The 16697-nt window shown below is 33.2% G+C and overlaps 2 protein-coding genes across 4 annotated transcripts; one reads left to right on the forward strand and one right to left on the reverse strand.

Annotated features, from left to right (window-relative positions):
* The first annotated feature begins 326 nt into the window (after positions 1 to 326).
* On the forward strand, positions 327 to 964 carry LOC107957129 (uncharacterized). Its single transcript, XM_016892566.2, has 2 exons — positions 327 to 689; positions 806 to 964. The coding sequence occupies exons 1-2, from the start codon at positions 359 to 361 to the stop codon at positions 820 to 822; spliced, it is 348 nt and encodes a 115-aa protein (XP_016748055.1). The 5' UTR covers positions 327 to 358; the 3' UTR covers positions 823 to 964.
* A 1428-nt stretch (positions 965 to 2392) lies between these two features.
* LOC107957130 (uncharacterized) lies at positions 2393 to 4817 on the reverse strand. 3 transcript variants are annotated; one of them, XM_016892567.2, is made up of 6 exons: positions 4288 to 4814; positions 3608 to 3692; positions 3154 to 3326; positions 2959 to 3034; positions 2792 to 2853; positions 2393 to 2657 (listed from the first exon to the last, which is right to left on the reverse strand). In XM_016892567.2, the coding sequence occupies exons 1-5, from the start codon at positions 4444 to 4446 to the stop codon at positions 2837 to 2839; spliced, it is 510 nt and encodes a 169-aa protein (XP_016748056.1). In that variant the 5' UTR covers positions 4447 to 4814; the 3' UTR covers positions 2393 to 2657; positions 2792 to 2836. The 3 variants fall into 3 exon arrangements, with proteins under 3 accessions (XP_016748056.1, XP_016748057.1, XP_040970097.1); XM_016892568.2 differs by lacking the exon at positions 2792 to 2853 and having other exon boundaries at positions 2898 to 3034; positions 4288 to 4817; XM_041114163.1 differs by lacking the exon at positions 2393 to 2657 and having other exon boundaries at positions 2820 to 2853; positions 2935 to 3034; positions 4288 to 4817.
* Between the last annotated feature and the right edge of the window lie 11880 nt (positions 4818 to 16697).

The raw sequence follows: 16697 nt of genomic DNA on the forward strand, positions 1-16697 counted from the left end.
GGAGAATAGATATGTTAGTAGATTTTGAACCTATTGCATATGCTATGCTGTCAGCTTCTCATGAAAAGATTTCTTTGTGCCCATTTAGGATAAACAAGTGGTGGAATTACAGTAATGGCTTTATCAAGCACTAACCGCCATTGGCTTAAAATAGGCAGGTTATTCCCAAATACATGTTTTTGGAGTTGTAGGTGCTGCAATAAACAAAACACTTTTTCTCTCTAGTGCTGCCCCCACTACAATTTGTGGGGTTTTGACATATATCATTACTCGCTGAAAGAACCCTTTTCTAGTTGCTTGGTTTCACTATAAATTTCCAACTCAGACGAGTGTTTTATGCATCGCAATATCGGAGAATATGAAGTTCGTTGGCTGTTTTCTGGTGTTTCTTGCTGTTCTAGGCATTGCCTTGCTTAATGTTGCAGTAGGAGCTGGTGAATGTGGGAGATCATCCCCTGATAGGGAAGCCTGGAAGTTAGCTCCTTGTGCAATGGCTGCACAAGATTCTAACGCTCCAGTTTCCAGCAGTTGCTGCCAACAGGTGAAGAAAATAGGCCAGAATCCGCGATGCCTATGCGCCGTCATGCTTTCCAACACGGCTAAGAGTTCTGGGATCAAGCCGGAAATTGCTATCACTATTCCAAAACGCTGCAACATTGCTGATCGTCCTGTTGGTTATCAGTGTGGAGGTATATATATATTTCTTTGCAATAAGCATTATTTACAGATTTTCCAAGTTTTAAGTCTCGTTTCCCTTCATTTGCATCACTTAAAACTGGTTTGTTTTTTTTTTGGCGTATTGCAGAATACACTTTGCCTTGAGCACGAAGGCTGAAGTCATGGTTCCCAGTTTCGTCGTTTGCTGGATTCTGTGCTTTCCGTTAGCTAGTTCATCTAGCTGATGAATTAACAGTGAAATCTAGCGTTTTGAATGATAAATAAAAGTTTATGTTTATGACTTCAATTATTCTCTTATTGCTCAATTCTCAAAAGCTTTTGGAAAGACACTTAGCTTATATGGCTCCCCTATACATGTACCTGAACTATGGAAACTAATATTTAATCAGATGACTTCAAATGGAGTTTAATTCTACTAAATGACTTACAATATCCCTTTTTAAGTAATTGGATAGGTGAAGATTTAGATAATAAGTGGAAGTGTTGGATATGAACATGTTCAAAATTTTAATTTTTTCATGTGGGTTTTAATAGATTATATTCTCATATCCATGTTTGAATATGCATTGTATCAAATACAGACTCAAAGGAAAAAAAAAAAAAAGAAGAAAGTTGAAGGAACAAATCATTCCAACATGGTTCAATAAGTTTGTGATTTGTTTTATCCTGTACAAGATGCTAAAACGCATCTAATCTTGAAAGTGAAGATCAAGTCGAGAGGGAGGTACAGAATATATATCATCTTTCTAACTAGTATCATTGATATTGCAATTAATAATTCATTATTGATATGGTAATGATCAAACTGACCAAAAAGTCATAAATGTTGAGGTTAAAAAGTTATTTTATTTTTAATATTGTTAACTTTAACGGTAAAATTAGATAAAGAGACTAAGATTTTTAAATAAAAAAATATAGTAACTTATTATATCAAAATTAAAATATAAAAACTAAATTTAAAATTTTAGAAGAGTATTGCGACATTTGGCATATTTAAACCTTTACAGTATTATAACTACCCACATATATATATATCTTTATTTAGGAATAAATTTCAAAATTATATATGAGCTTTAATTCAACTTGCAATTTGATACATAACTTTGGTTTAATGCAATTATACACATGAAACTTTAATTGTGGTTCAAATGTACATAACACTTTAATTTTGATTCAATTATAAACCTTTAAAGAAATAAATATATCAATTTATTTTTATATTGGATAAATATAATTATTTACATATGTAATATATAAACATAAAATGATATTAAACCGGTAACTATGTTAATAGTTTGTAAGAATTAAATCAAATCAAAATTTCATGTATAAAATTTTAAATTAAACTAAAATTCATTTGTTGTTTTGAGATTTATCTCATATATTTAATTCTCTCTTTTTTAAATTATAAATAGTTACTTAAAAAGAATTCCTCTATAGGTAATTATTTGATACATATGTTGGGGAAAAATTTTATTCCACAATTGGGTAGATTTTGTCACATGTTTTTTAAAAAAAATTAAACACAAGTTAAGGACACATGTCAAAATCTCAACTCCACTTGTGAAGTTTAAATTTTATAATATTAGTCTACTAAATATTTTAAAATATATAAAAATTATTTTGAACTTTTAAATTTAATATTACAGGTATTTATTTAATTTTTAAAATTAAATATTTTAGAAAGATATTTTGGTCCATAGTTAAAATGGAGTTCATAGAAAATAGATAGATTATATATATATTGAAAAGAAATAAAATACAAGATTTTTCAAACTGACTGCTATAAATACATAAGCTTACAGGATGAGACTTGTTCAAGTGGGAGAGTTGAGACAAAAAGAACCTAATATTCTTCCATTATGTCCTAAGCTAAATATATATATATATATATGGTTCTACTGCAATGCTAGGCTATATCTACCAGCTTATTGTCCATAGCAGTAATAAGATTTTGATCATACAACCAGCCCTACTTCCTGCAAAATAAATCCATTTACATCATTCCAATCAGTTGGATTCAAAGGAAAATTCAAAGCAGACTCATTCATGTACTACATGAAGTAATATTATGCCAGCAGAGTATTATATATATATATACATACATACACACCTTACAGTTTTGGATAGGAAACTTGGATTATTTAGGATTAAGATGTTAGTAATAAAGTGAGCCTGCACCAAACAAAATATGAATTGTTTAAAGATTATCCAATTACTTGTATGGGAAGTGAAGAGTAATTATTCATTTATCACCATAAAGCTAATGCTTCTTCATACCCTGCCACCAATTTCCTCTTGAAGCACCATGAGAATTGTTTCCATTGGGATCATCATCTCCCCCATCTTTTTGAAACTGTCAAGACAGATGATACAAGAAAATGAGAAATCCCTCCTAATTATCAATTTAACATGTACAGAAATCCCTCCTAATACACCTTAAGGAATATTGTAATGCGTATGTTATATACTTACATAGGGGGGAGACTCAGTGGTTTTCTTCCTTGGAGAATAGTTTTCTTGGCCTCCATAGTAAATAGATGAGCTGAGATAGCTAGGTTCCACTGTTTCATTGTGATAAACGGATGAACTCTTGTCTTTATTCCTTGTGCTGCTGCTTTGTCCCTTGCTATAATCAGTGTTATGATCTGAAACAAAACATGCATGAGCAACATTCTCATCTCTCATGTTTGTTTCTTGCTTGATAATAAACCAAACTTAACATTCTCATTAAGACCCCACATAAAGTTTTACTATAACAAACATAATTAATCTACATGTTTAATTTTTTTATATATCATATCCTCATATTCAGATACGTGTCAAGTACACACACATATATATATCCAAATATGTCGAACAGAAGAAAACTACGAGAAAAATGCAAGGAGAAATGCTAAAAATTAATACAAGAAGGCAACAAAAAAACCTGTTCCATATCTGGCATGATGGGGCAAACCCTGAGTATTCCATGAACCTCTAATTCCGGAGTGAGTTGAGTCCCTCCCCAGCACCTGAAATCAGAAAAGAGAGAACAATATTTAGACCTATTCACCATTAAAAACCTATAAAAATTAGAACAAAAATGGATAACCACAATTAAAACAAGCCATACATAGCCAGAGGTCACCAATAATTCCATTAATGCACAGTACAAAGCCAACTTTTCTCCCACCACTAGCTAGCATTGGAATATACATATTAACTTTGCAAATTTAAGATGTTACAGAGAAAAATTGACCGGTAAACCCCACTAGCTAGCATCTATCCACTAAGTGAATATATCCAAGCACATGATGTACAGAATTTTAGTGTATTATATAAAGCATCTCTTTGCATCTTTTTTAAAGAATCATTCACTTGGAATATATAAATCCATAATGTTAGAAAAAGAAATATACAAACTCTAAATACAATTAAGCCAGGTTTATCCTAAATATATCAACTTCTCAGTTACTTCCAATCAAAGTATATTATCCCCCAGTATCAAAATTTCACACATCTGCAAGTAAATAGCTAACTAATGAGTAAAATGGTATTTCATTTTTCGTCAAAATCAACAAAGCTGTATCATTTTATGGATAGAAAATGAAGAGCAAAAGGGTTTACCACTGATGGAGGGGGAAAAATAGTTCCAAAAAGCCCAGTTGTGGTAGTTGATGAAGAAGAAGAGTCCTTTGGACCAAAGAGATGATCCAAAGAAACAGACGATGAAGATGATGATGATGATGATGATGAAGAGCCACTCACTTGCCTTTTGTTTTCCATACCAGAAAAATAAGTGAACTTTTTTTTTTTTTCCTTTTTGGGGTTTAAAAAAATATCTTTCTTTGTCAACCAACGAACAAAACTACTCTTTGAGATATATATAAATATATATATCTTAAAACAAGAAACGACCCTCAAAGAACGAGACCGAACAAAAAACACAAAGACAAAAAGGTTGCTGGCAATGTCGGGCCAGTGGATAAGATTTTCTTTTTTCTCAGAAAACAAAAGAAACAAACCAAAGAGATAAAAGTAAAGAAGAGTGCAAGAGAGGTAGGAAGGAGGTAAGGGAAGGAAAGCAAAAGAGGGAGAGAGAGCTGAGAAACACGTGAAGAGTTTGCAGTGCAGATGTAGAGATATGTTTGTTGGTTGGCAAAGGATCCAAGCCTATTTATAAGCCCAAGAAAAGGGGTTTTTCACAGTTTGAGCTCCTTTTGTTCAACCCCATTTTGAAGATCGAAAGAGAATTAGACAAATGGAATTTTTACTAAAGCCTAGAAAAAGAAAACCCATGTGAATTCCTTCATTTTTTATGTCTGGTTTTTTGACAAATGGCTATGCATGTATCATTCAAACACCAAACACAAGTTGGACATTTCATTTGATTCAATTCCAACCCTTGTTTGCCACGTGTCTCCTTGGGTACTTCTTTTATTTTTTTATTGTTAATAAAGAACATGAGTCATCTCTACATAATTATTTCTTTTATAAAATTATTAGATATAATATAAATTGTTTGCTCCTTTTTGGTATGGTTTGATTTTATGTCAAGTCTCCATACTGTGTTTTCTCTTGTTATTTCCCTTAAGCTATCTAATGTTTTTAAGATCTTTACTATTTTTTTTGTACTAATGTCATAATTAATTATATATTCTCCTTTGAACAAAAAAATTTATTGTATTATATTAATAGTTTATATTGTTGAGGGGATGTGGAGCTTGCTTCGAGAAAAATCTGTGAAGTGGGGAGTCAATAGACCTCTCAACAAGTTGGTTTAGACCTGAGGCATCTATCCTCGGTTTTATTTAGGTTTTGTCTCCCGACTTTACTAAGAGCCTCAGAGGGTTCATGGAGTAAGAGTGCCTTCATCCATTGAAAAAATGTTAACATTTGCTCTTGATGAGATTTGAGCCCATATCCTTATATGACAATTGTAGGTAAGGAAGGTACCACTTTGTCTACAATACTTTGTAAACTTCTTTTAAAACAAGCGTGACCTCTCCGCAATAATGATCATTAAGAATATATGATTAATTTTTTAAATATAATTCTTAAATTACTCTCAATCTTTATATGGAGGATATTAATAATATATGTAATAAATATATTTATAAAAAATGAGGTATAAAACAATTGAGTCTTTGGCTGAAATGATAAACCAAATATGTTAAAAAATATAGTGTCTTAAGTCAAATCCTAGGTGTATAATATTTATATAAAAGATATAAAAAATAAAAACATAATTAAATAATATAATTTATTTTATAAAGTAATTGTATTTTAGTCATTATTAATTGAGTTAATTCTCGATTAACTCATAACAACAACTCAATTACAGGCTTAATATATAGTAGTACAAGTTGTATAAATCATCTTTATTAAATTCAAATGAATCCCACTTCAAATATTGTTTTGTTATACAATTTTATGGAAGAGAAAAGAGGACATATATAGCCGAAATTTAATTTGTGTTCCTAAAAGAACTTATATCTCAAAATTTATCTTGTAAATTATTTATCATATATAAAATATATTTTTAGTTATGATTTTTTATCAAATGTTATGGATAAAGTATACATATAATATGAATAAAGTATACATATAATATTTAATCAATCAGTCAATTACCCAATTGTAAAAATTATTAACTTAAGCATTAACATTATAAACATAAAAATTTAGGCACCCAATCGCTGGACACCAATAATTATGTGATGTAGTATTATTATGGTGGATGATAGGTTGTATTACTATGCATTTCAACCTACCAAATAGTATTCTTCACATGGTATTATAAATTTGAAATTAAAAGAAGATAAATTAAAATATTTACCTTTTAAATTTTCAAAAAAGTTTTATTTTAATTAGAAAAGTTATAATTTCATCACTAAATTTTATATATTTTTTAAATATGTTATACAATTATAATAAAATATGTAATAACTCGATTTGGATTCTACTTGATGACCTAACCCAAAAATCTATGGATAACTCATGGTTTAAAAAACTCCAAGATGCTTCATTTGAGGGGATTCCAGACAGAATTGGATTTCTTTTTCTTCTCTACTTCTTTATAAAAACACCGACCACTTCATTCTCCACTTCTGCTTACACGATGTATCAACAATTTGTGTGGTGAGCATGGAATGAAAACGTGACCTTCATATTACAGAGGTACCTTCAATCCAAAATCTCTCAATTGGTGGGTTCTACACCTTATAAAACCTTGGTTCAGTTGGATTTGAAGACAACTTGTCAAGCTTGTTAGAAATTTTCCAAAACCCATCACTATTCGATATCTGGCATCATCACCCTTCAATGTCATTAAGGGTTACCATTGAACTTGTCATTAGTTTTTGCATGCAACTAAATTGAACCGTCAGACACTGGACTCACATCATTTCCCAAATAAGTCTTACTTTCTCTTTTTATATGTAATAATGAAATGCTACAATTTTGTGAATTTACAGAATTAATCACATGAGCAGTCCTACAGAGGTTCTATTTTATTAAATTTGTTATCTTGTCATGTAGTGTAGTTAAAAGAAAATGATTTTTTTTTAGAAAAAGAAATTCCCCAGAAAATCAATTTATGTGGTTTGTGGTGTGAAAATCAAAGGGATGATGAAAACAAAGTCTAGGTATTTTCTGTTTGTTGGAGTAGGAGAAGAAATGTCATATTAAAGGGAAAAAAATGAACTTTGAGAGAAATTGGTTGCCTATCATCCCAGATTAGGAAAAAAATTGGGTTTTGTTTTGTATTGTATTGTTTGCCCAAATTATTGTTGCAAGTTCTTTGTTACTACTGTTATTATTTCATTTTTCTCTTTCCATCAAAGCTCTGATTTGTAGAATCTAAGATTTGCCACTCTGGTATCATTGATAATGCTTATATTTTTCTAATCCTTTGATGGCCACATGCTATCACCGTCACTATTGCTAATGTCATTTTGGTAATTGGTTTTGCTGTATGAAGTGTAATTGAAGTCATGGGGGTTTAGTTAGAATAAAATAAGACTATTTTGGTTATTTCTTACTAAAGTTGCATAAACTGTTTGTGAAGGAATTGGCTAATAGATCTACCATGATAAGAATTTCATAGCCAGAACCTATATGCTATTCATACAGGGTGGATTTCAAAATTAAGGTTATTTTTTAGTGTTACAAAATTACTGAGATTTTGATTTCTACAATTTTGATTTGTTCTATGCCATTTTTACGTGTTTTATTCATGTTCTTACTATGTTGTATAATTACTTCATTTAACAAGAACTTCAGCTTTGGTGATTGTTTTGGTTTTTGTTACGTTTATGGGTCCTATATTTTGTCATCTCATCTTTATGATGTATTTGTAATATCCGGTGTTCCTAGGTCAATTAGATATGGAATTTGGAACGCAAGCATTTCAAACGCTCGCTGTCAATGAAATTATGGCCACCTAGTCATGGTACAAGGCTGATGCTTGTAGAGCAGATAACGAAGAACCTTACAACCCAATCCATTTTCTCTAGAAAGTATGGCCTATTAAGTAATGAAGAGGCTGAGGAGGATGCTAAGTTAATGAAGAGGCTGAGGAGGATGCTAAGTTTGATTAATGCACCAATACGTGAAGAACTTTCTTATTCCATATTATCTTAGATTCGACATGTCGTTGAATTTTACATTTTCTGTTTATAGTATAATAGGTCAAAATTTCTAAAACTTATAAGCTAACTAGGTAGTAATATTACTTTTGCAGTCATCTCTTATTTTGGTTTACTGCTATTAGAGTCAAGCAACCATAACTTTTTGTTATCAAATTATCTAGAAAATTAAATTATCTAGAATCAAGAAAGGTACTGGTTTATTTATAAAATTGTTGTTATCAAGCTAGATTATGTGTCCATTACACAAGAGGTAAAAATCAGAAACTTATATCTGTGCTAGAAAATACTAGTTAGTTTATAGTTATGTAAGTGAATGCATGAATCATGAATGAAAGAAATTTCCCTTGGTGTTGTTCGTGGATATTGTATATTTATCCCTTTGGAAACTCTATGGATTTAGTTCTCCTTTCATTTACGTTTGAAATTTTATTTAATTGGGGATTTTTTATTTTTTGTTTTATTTTTTTAAATGTGCTTAAGTTCCTCTTAAAGGAGGTAAATTTCTATTTACTTGTTTTCTCTTGATTTGAAAGAGAAGTTTGTCATGCTGAAAGTGGTTTATATTGTTTTTATTTGTTATTCTTTCATTTGTTCCTTGTTCTTGACTTGAAGGATGGTAGAATGGCAGATCTAGACATTTTCTTGCAATAAAATAAATATTTTACATTTATATGAATTCATAATAATAGAATACTAGCATCACATCAATTGGTTGTGATTCAAATTTTGCAATTATATGATTTATGTTCCTTCAATAATTAGTCTCCATAGTGCTAGTTATACCAAATAAATCAGAAACATCATGGAATGATATATATTGAAATTTTGTTCATAATCCTGCATTTCAAAGGAATGGAAATTTTCCCATCTGAGTTGTTAATTGATTTTGCTTTTGCCATTGTTATGTTCTTGTCAAATTTTTGGATGTTGTGCATACTTCTATTCTTTGAAATTTGGTGCTACTTTTAGGCCTGTTATTGATTTTAATGAGATTGCAAAACACTTCATTGACTGTATGTATGTTCATTTGTACAACACCAATTTGAGGGTAAGAGTTGAGGCTCTAGTTTGCAAAATGACACTTTCAGCTTGTTTGAATGTAAATATTTATATTTTTATTGTTAAGAACTATTTCTTTTATCCCAACTTTGTGTGTAGGGTGGCATGACCACTCAGCCTCAGGTGGCAAATTCAAATTTTGGTAACCCAACAAAGGGCTATGGTTATCAAGCTAACCTAACAAACTAGTTTTTTGGCCAGTATAACACTATCGAATAATAGATCCATGGTGTTAGTTCAAGGGTCTTACAATACTCGCGACGACCAGCATGCCTCATTTCATGTTTTTACACACTTAGAAGTTGTTAGAAAAATTACATTTTATGAGAACTTTGAGGTATATTCTCAATAGGTAAAGTTGGAGAGTTGAATCATAATTTTATGGTTTCATATTGTACTCCATGATACCTTTGCAACGGTATATATGCTCAAAATGGTTGAGTGGTGAATGAGAAATTGATGCTCAAAGTAAGCTACTTAGAAATATTGTTGAGGAAAAGTAAAGGCTTAGATCCCACATTGGTTAAATACCAAGCGTGAGATGTGCATATATATGTGAACCCTCTTGAAAGGTAATTGAACGACTAAGCTTGTAACCTTGCCTCGCACACAAGAGGGTGCAGGTCCAAACCCGATGGGATTTGGGTGCAATGACGCGAAATGTCCGGATCGGTTGGTATATCAGGAAAAAAACTTTGAACTCTACTGGTATTGAAATCCTGGGCATAACTTTGAACAAATCCCACAATCTCATGTACGTCAAAATTGAGACCTTTATTTACCAACCTATTCCTCTTAAACCAAAGGACCCACAAAGAAATAGTTATAAGTTTCTTAAATTTTATATCAAATGCAAGAAGGAAACTTACGAATTGTGTTCTTCCATCTGAGGGACCTATACTGTTATCAAAAGAGAGGTGCAGAGAAAGCCAGAGTTGACACAAGACACTATAAGGCCGTAATAGATGATGCACTTCCTCCAGGGCCTCCTTACACAAAAGACAAACATTATCAACTCGCAGTCTCCTTTTGGCCAAATTGGAGAAATGAGGCACATAGTCCTTTAGAGTACGCCATAGATGAATTTTAATCTTAGCAGCAATTTGAAGGTCCCAAATAGATATATAGAGTTTTTTTCGTTATTGTTTGTACTCAAATTACTGTCTGTATGGTGGGTCACTTTTGTAAGTAACGCTCGATATCCACTCTTCATCGAGTACTCCCCTGAAGCATCATGGCACCAAACAAGCAAATCAAAAATACTACACCCAGCGAGAGGAATGTTAAGAATTCATCGAGCATGAACTTCATCGCATATCTTAAAAATCACCTCTTTTTTTTAGGTACCAGAATCCGCATTAATCAATTGATCAACAGTAGACCAACGAGTATCCATATTTGTTACTAACAGTCTGCCATTTCCAGGACCAGGGAGCCAGGGATCATTCCAGATATTTACCTTCGTACCATTTCCAAATCTCCACAGGAGTCCATCATCAAACATGTCCCGAGCACAGCAGATACTCCTCCATATAAAAGAAGGATAAGAACCAATTTTAGCTGATAGTATATTAGTAAAAGGATAATATCGGGACTTAAAGACTTTCGAGAGAAGGTAGTCGAGCTGGGTTAAAAGCCTCCAGACTTGCTTAGCTAAAAAGGCTTTATTGAACAAATAGAGGTCCAGAAAACCCACCCCACCATTAACTTTCGGCAAACAGAGCGCACTCCAAGTGCCCCAATGGATTCTTTTGGCAGTTTTACTATTTGCCCACCAAAACTTGTTCAATATACCTTCAAGTTGATAACATAACTTTTTTGGTAATGCAAAACATTGCATCACATAAATCAGAATTGCTTAAACAACAGCCTTAATAAAAATTTCTTTACCGCCCATCGATAAATATCGAATCTTTCAACCCTCAATTCTCCTGCGAAATCTGTCAACGAAATTAGCAAAAGCCCATTTTTTCTTCCTCCCAATCATCATAGGCAAGCCCAAATATTTTTCAGGGTTCATTGCCAATCTAACACCCAAAATGCTTACAATCATATTCCTAACCTTACACCTGGCCCATGAGCCAAAATAGATGAGCATCCAAATTAATTCGTTGCCCCGAAGCTATCTCGTATTCCAAAAGAATGTTACGAACAGTGTGAGCACCCTTAACAGAGGCATCACCAAATATGATGCAATCATCAACAAATAAAAAATGAGTAATTGATAACTTGCCTCTACCAATCAAAGAATCCCTTAACTTATTATTGATTTTAGCCTCATTCAATAAATAAGAGAGACCTTCCGCACAAAGAAGGAAGAGATAGGGACTGAATGGGTCACCTTGACGCAAACCTCTAGATGGCACAAAGCACTCACTGATAAACTCATTTATTCTCACCGTATATGTAACAGAACAAACACAGTGCATAATGAGAACAACCCAGTCTTGGTGAAAACCCATCATAGATAACATGCCAGCCAAAAAATCCCATTCAACTCGATCGTATGCTTTGCTAAGATCAAGCTTCAGGGTAAAAGTCTAGTTTTTTACTTTCTTTTTCATCTTTAAAGAATGCAATACTTCATAGGCAATTAAAGTGTTGTCCGATATTTGCCTTCCAAGAATAAAAGCACCTTGAGCTTCGTCAATGCAAAAACCTAAGTAAGGGCTCATTCAATCCACTAGGACTTTTGCAATGATCTTATAAAGAACATTACATAAGCTTATATGCCGGAATTGCGAAAGATTTTTTGGCTTGTCAACTTTGGGAATAAGAACCAAATGGGTTTTTATTAATTTCCTCCATTTCAATCCTACCATTTAAAACCTCCAAACAAAAGTGTGAAACCTCGTCATTGACAATATGCTAGTACCGTTGATAGAACAGTGCTGGAAAACCATTAATCCCTAGAGCCTGCAGAGGTGTCATCGATTTGACCGCAAGCCAAATTTCTTCCTTTGAGAAAGGTTTAAGAAGATTTTTATTCATGCTGCTTGAGATCTTCTTCTCAACAAGATCAAGCACCCTACCGTCTCCTTCCGAGTCAGAAGCCGTAAAAAGATCTCCAAAATGTTTCAAAACCACCCTGAGCATATCCTGATGGTCGCTAAACTAACTAAAAATTTGACTAAGGCAAGCACACCTATCGAACAGTAGTGTAGTTATGGTGAGACCGAAAATATCGTATCCACAAGGACTAAAAGTACTAGTAATTATTATCGTTTTATTATCTAGCCTAAGAATTAAGGGAGGTTTTCAACTAAAACTAATTATTTAATTAACTAAAATTTACGACAGAGATTAAAACTGGAAAATACTTTTTGGAAAACCGATGAAGAAGACAATACCCAAGGAAGAATTCACCTAGACTTTACTTATTACTTCTGAATTAGACAATTTGTTCACTTGACTTAATCTGTAGAAATCCTTGATTTATGTTAATATCTCTCTTGAGACTAAAAACAACTGACTCTAGGTTGATTAATTGAAATCTCTTCCTAATTAGAACCCCTATTGTCGCATTAACTTGATCTATGGATTTCCTTATTAGATTTGACTCTAATACTGCAGATTTATGTCATCTTATCTCTAGGATTGCATACAACTCCGCTTAATTATGAATGATCTACTCTTAAACAGGGACTTTTCCTCCACTGAATAAGCACATCAGAACCTGAATTAATATCTTGGAATATTAACGCAATGATTAATCTCACAGTTAAAAATAAGAACAAGTATTTATCATATAATTTCAAATCGTAATAAGATCCGTCTTAGGTTTCATCTCCTTTAGGTATTTAGGGAGTTTAGTTCATAATAATGGAAAACATCTCAAGATTTGGAAAACAACAAAACATAAAGAAACCTAAAGAACTCCTCCAAAATTGAATGGAAATCTTCAGTCTTGATTTAGATTCTACCTTCGAGTTGATTCCGATAGCTGTCCTTACGTATTTTCTGCCTTCTACTCTACGTGCCCCTTTTTTCCTCTTCTAGCATGTTTAAATAGACTTTGGAATGCCCAAAATATCCCAAAATTAGCCTTTTCTAAATAGAATTAAACTTAGGTTTAACAGGGACACGGCTGTATGCCACGCCCATGTGCAAGTGCTCAAGCCGTGTATAATTTTGACTTGGTTTCTAGTCGACACGGCCATGACACACGGGCATGTGGCCTGCCAGTGTGCCTCATACAAGCGTGTGGTTTACCCGTATAGGAGTTCCTAGGCCGTGTGAAACAATGATTTAGGCCCATTTGGTCCATTTTTGGCCCGTTTCTTGCTCTTTTCGCTTTCCTATGCTCACCTAAGTATAAAACATGAATTTAAAGGATTAGGAGCATCAAATTCAATGAAATCAATGAAAAATCATCCATAAATATGCGAAGAATGGGGTAAAAATATGTATATATTATGGTTTATCATATCCTCAAAATTAGAAACTCATTGATTAGACTCGTCCTCTAAACCAAAGATCCGGTTACGATTATGATGAGCCACAGCAGCTTTGTGAAAAAAACTAGTGTTCTTGTCACCATTTTGCAGCCAGTTCACACGAGCATGCTGTGACCAAAAAACCTCCTCTTTATCCGCTTCAAAATTTAACCCAAGCTGTACCTCTAGAATTTCAGCCAAAACCTCATCAGCCGGATCTTGAGCAATAAGAGCAGAAAGCCTTTTTTCAAACTTCAAACGGTTCCCTTTTTGTTCATGATATCTTGAACGACTCCATTGTTAAAAATGATGTCCCACATTAATTAGCTTCACCGACAAACTGTCATTATAAGTAGCCCATACCTTTCGAACTGTCTCTTCAAAAGAATTATCCAAACACCACTTAGCTTCGAAATGGAATTGGTTTGACTTACAACTTTTGTCATGCCTCAAATTTCCCATGATTTCTACAAGAATCGGGCAGTGATCAGAAAACGAGTGGCTTAGATGTTCCAATGAGAAGCTTGGAAAAAGATCTATCCATTGCAAAGTTGCAACTCCCTTGTCCAGTCTTTCACGAATATTAGTAGACAAAAATCTCCCCCTTTCCCAAGTGAACCATCTGCCATCGAACCCAATATCATAAAACGAGCAATCCTTCAAAACAGATCGAAACTCAGCCATTTGAACTTTTGATCGAAGCCTACCTTTCATTAAAATCTCTAAACACAAGCCAAGGTACTGAAACATCATGACCCAAAAGATGAATCAAATCCCAAGATCCCTGTCTAGAACGGTCATCAGGATTACCATAAAAACCAGTAAGCCTCCATGTTTTTCCATTTTTAGGGTAGTGAATGTCCGTATCCATATGATAAAGTGAGTAACTTCTAATTGAGACCAAATTATTACCTTTCCAACCCAGGGATAAACCGTCCTTTGAACCAACAGCGCCAATATTGATCTCGTTTCGGAAACTACAGTTCAAACACACCATTTTCATTTTTTTCGAACTCAATTTTGTTTCAATAAGACACAAAATAGGGGGATTAATGGCCCTTAATTTGTTACGGAGCCTATTTACAGTCTGAGGTCTCCCCAAACAATGGACATTCCAACTAAATAACTTCATTGCGCCTGACTGCTCTGCTCAGCAGAGCTAGCCGATAATTCGTTAATTTCTTCGTCAGGTAACTGGCCCTATCTTTGTATCAAATTATTCATCATACGTTGACATTTCTTTCCTTCTAAAGCATGTAAAGGGTCATTCTCATTATCTGATTACAACTCCATAGGCCCCTATCCATCCATTGCCTTATTAAATGCTTGATTTGCCACGTTAGTCCACTTAGGCAATCCTTTATTATGCGCTGATTGACCAGATCTAAAGGGAATGAAATTCGAATTTGGATAAAGTTGAACCAAAGCATCCCTGTGATTATTCCCAAGATCTCTCAAATTGCCTAAATTTCGGCCCTTAAAATCCCTTTCCTTTTCCATCAAGAAACTCTCTGTTCCATCTGCTTCCTGAAGCCATCGACTAACAGATGAGACGCGCCTTCTCACAGCCGCGCGTAAGGATAGATCCCAAAATGATGTTTGATGGATCAAATCTAGTTCTATCAGGACAAAAACTCTCTCTGTGCCCAAGTTTTCCACAAATAAAGCAGAAAAGACTCAGCTTTTCGTATTGGAAACGAGCATAAAAATTTCAGTCGGTGCCAATCACAATTTTCTTTTTTTGCTTTAATGGAAAAGTAACATCTAAACGAACTCTAATGCGCATAAAAGAATGGGAACTTATTGATCGGAAAGACGTATCATCCTCTATAAACTGGCCTGGAAAATTCCCAAACTATTTAGCCATTGATTCCGTCATCAAACTCGGAGGGAAATCATGAACTTGGACCCAAAAATCTGATGAATTTAACTGCACAAAAGATGGATTCTCACCTGGCTGTAATCTGTGAAGTAAAAGAAGATGATTGTTAAAAAACCATGGTGTTCCCACAACACTCTCTGAATATCCACTTCATGAAAAAATTGGAAAAGAAAACATCTCTCTCCCAAATTTGAGATGCAAATGCCCCGAATAGGATGCCACAAGTCGGCCATAGTGTTTCTTAGTGAAGGAAAATTCACAATGCTATTAGTTAAACAGCATCCCACCAAACTTAGTTGTAGATTCTAATCTACCACCGCTGCATCCTCCTAGAAGGCCTCTTCTTCCTCGTCCACCAGATTTAAATTTGCCAAGTCGTCCTCCATAGTACCAAGAAAACCAGAGCAAGCCAAAACCACTAACAAAAGCCTAAACTAAGAAAAACTAGGAGAAACAGAATGAAGAAAACAAACAAGAAACATGTTAAGAGACAGGCGAAATCGTGCCAAAAGGCAGACTCATTTTATTTACAAATTTAAAGTAATATTTTAACTTTTCCTTCATTGCAATTCTACCTTTTAAATTGAAAATTTTAATAAATAAATTTAAATATCAAAACTATTAAAATTCATTGAGAATTTGATATCCATTCCATGCAAATAAATTTAAGTACTTACTAAAAACTATATCAATCAATTGAGTTTGTAACATCTCCTTATCGGATCTAATGATCAAGATGGATACGTGATGTCTTATTGATATTTTGTTTGCTTATACAATTTTTTTATACAAAAAGCATCAATTTTTCACTTATTAAATCTTTTAGAACAATTTTAAACATTTAAACAACTTTAATACATTTTTAAAATCATTTAATAAAAAATCATAAAAACAAATTCCAACATTTTATAAGGCTCAAATACATTTTAAAAATCATATCAAATCACCCTCTAAGTGTTTGGATATGACAATTACATGAAATGGACTTCCGGTAAATTAAAATACAAT

This window comes from Gossypium hirsutum, chromosome A05 (assembly GCF_007990345.1).
Source record: "Gossypium hirsutum isolate 1008001.06 chromosome A05, Gossypium_hirsutum_v2.1, whole genome shotgun sequence".
Classification (NCBI taxonomy): domain Eukaryota; kingdom Viridiplantae; phylum Streptophyta; class Magnoliopsida; order Malvales; family Malvaceae; genus Gossypium; species Gossypium hirsutum.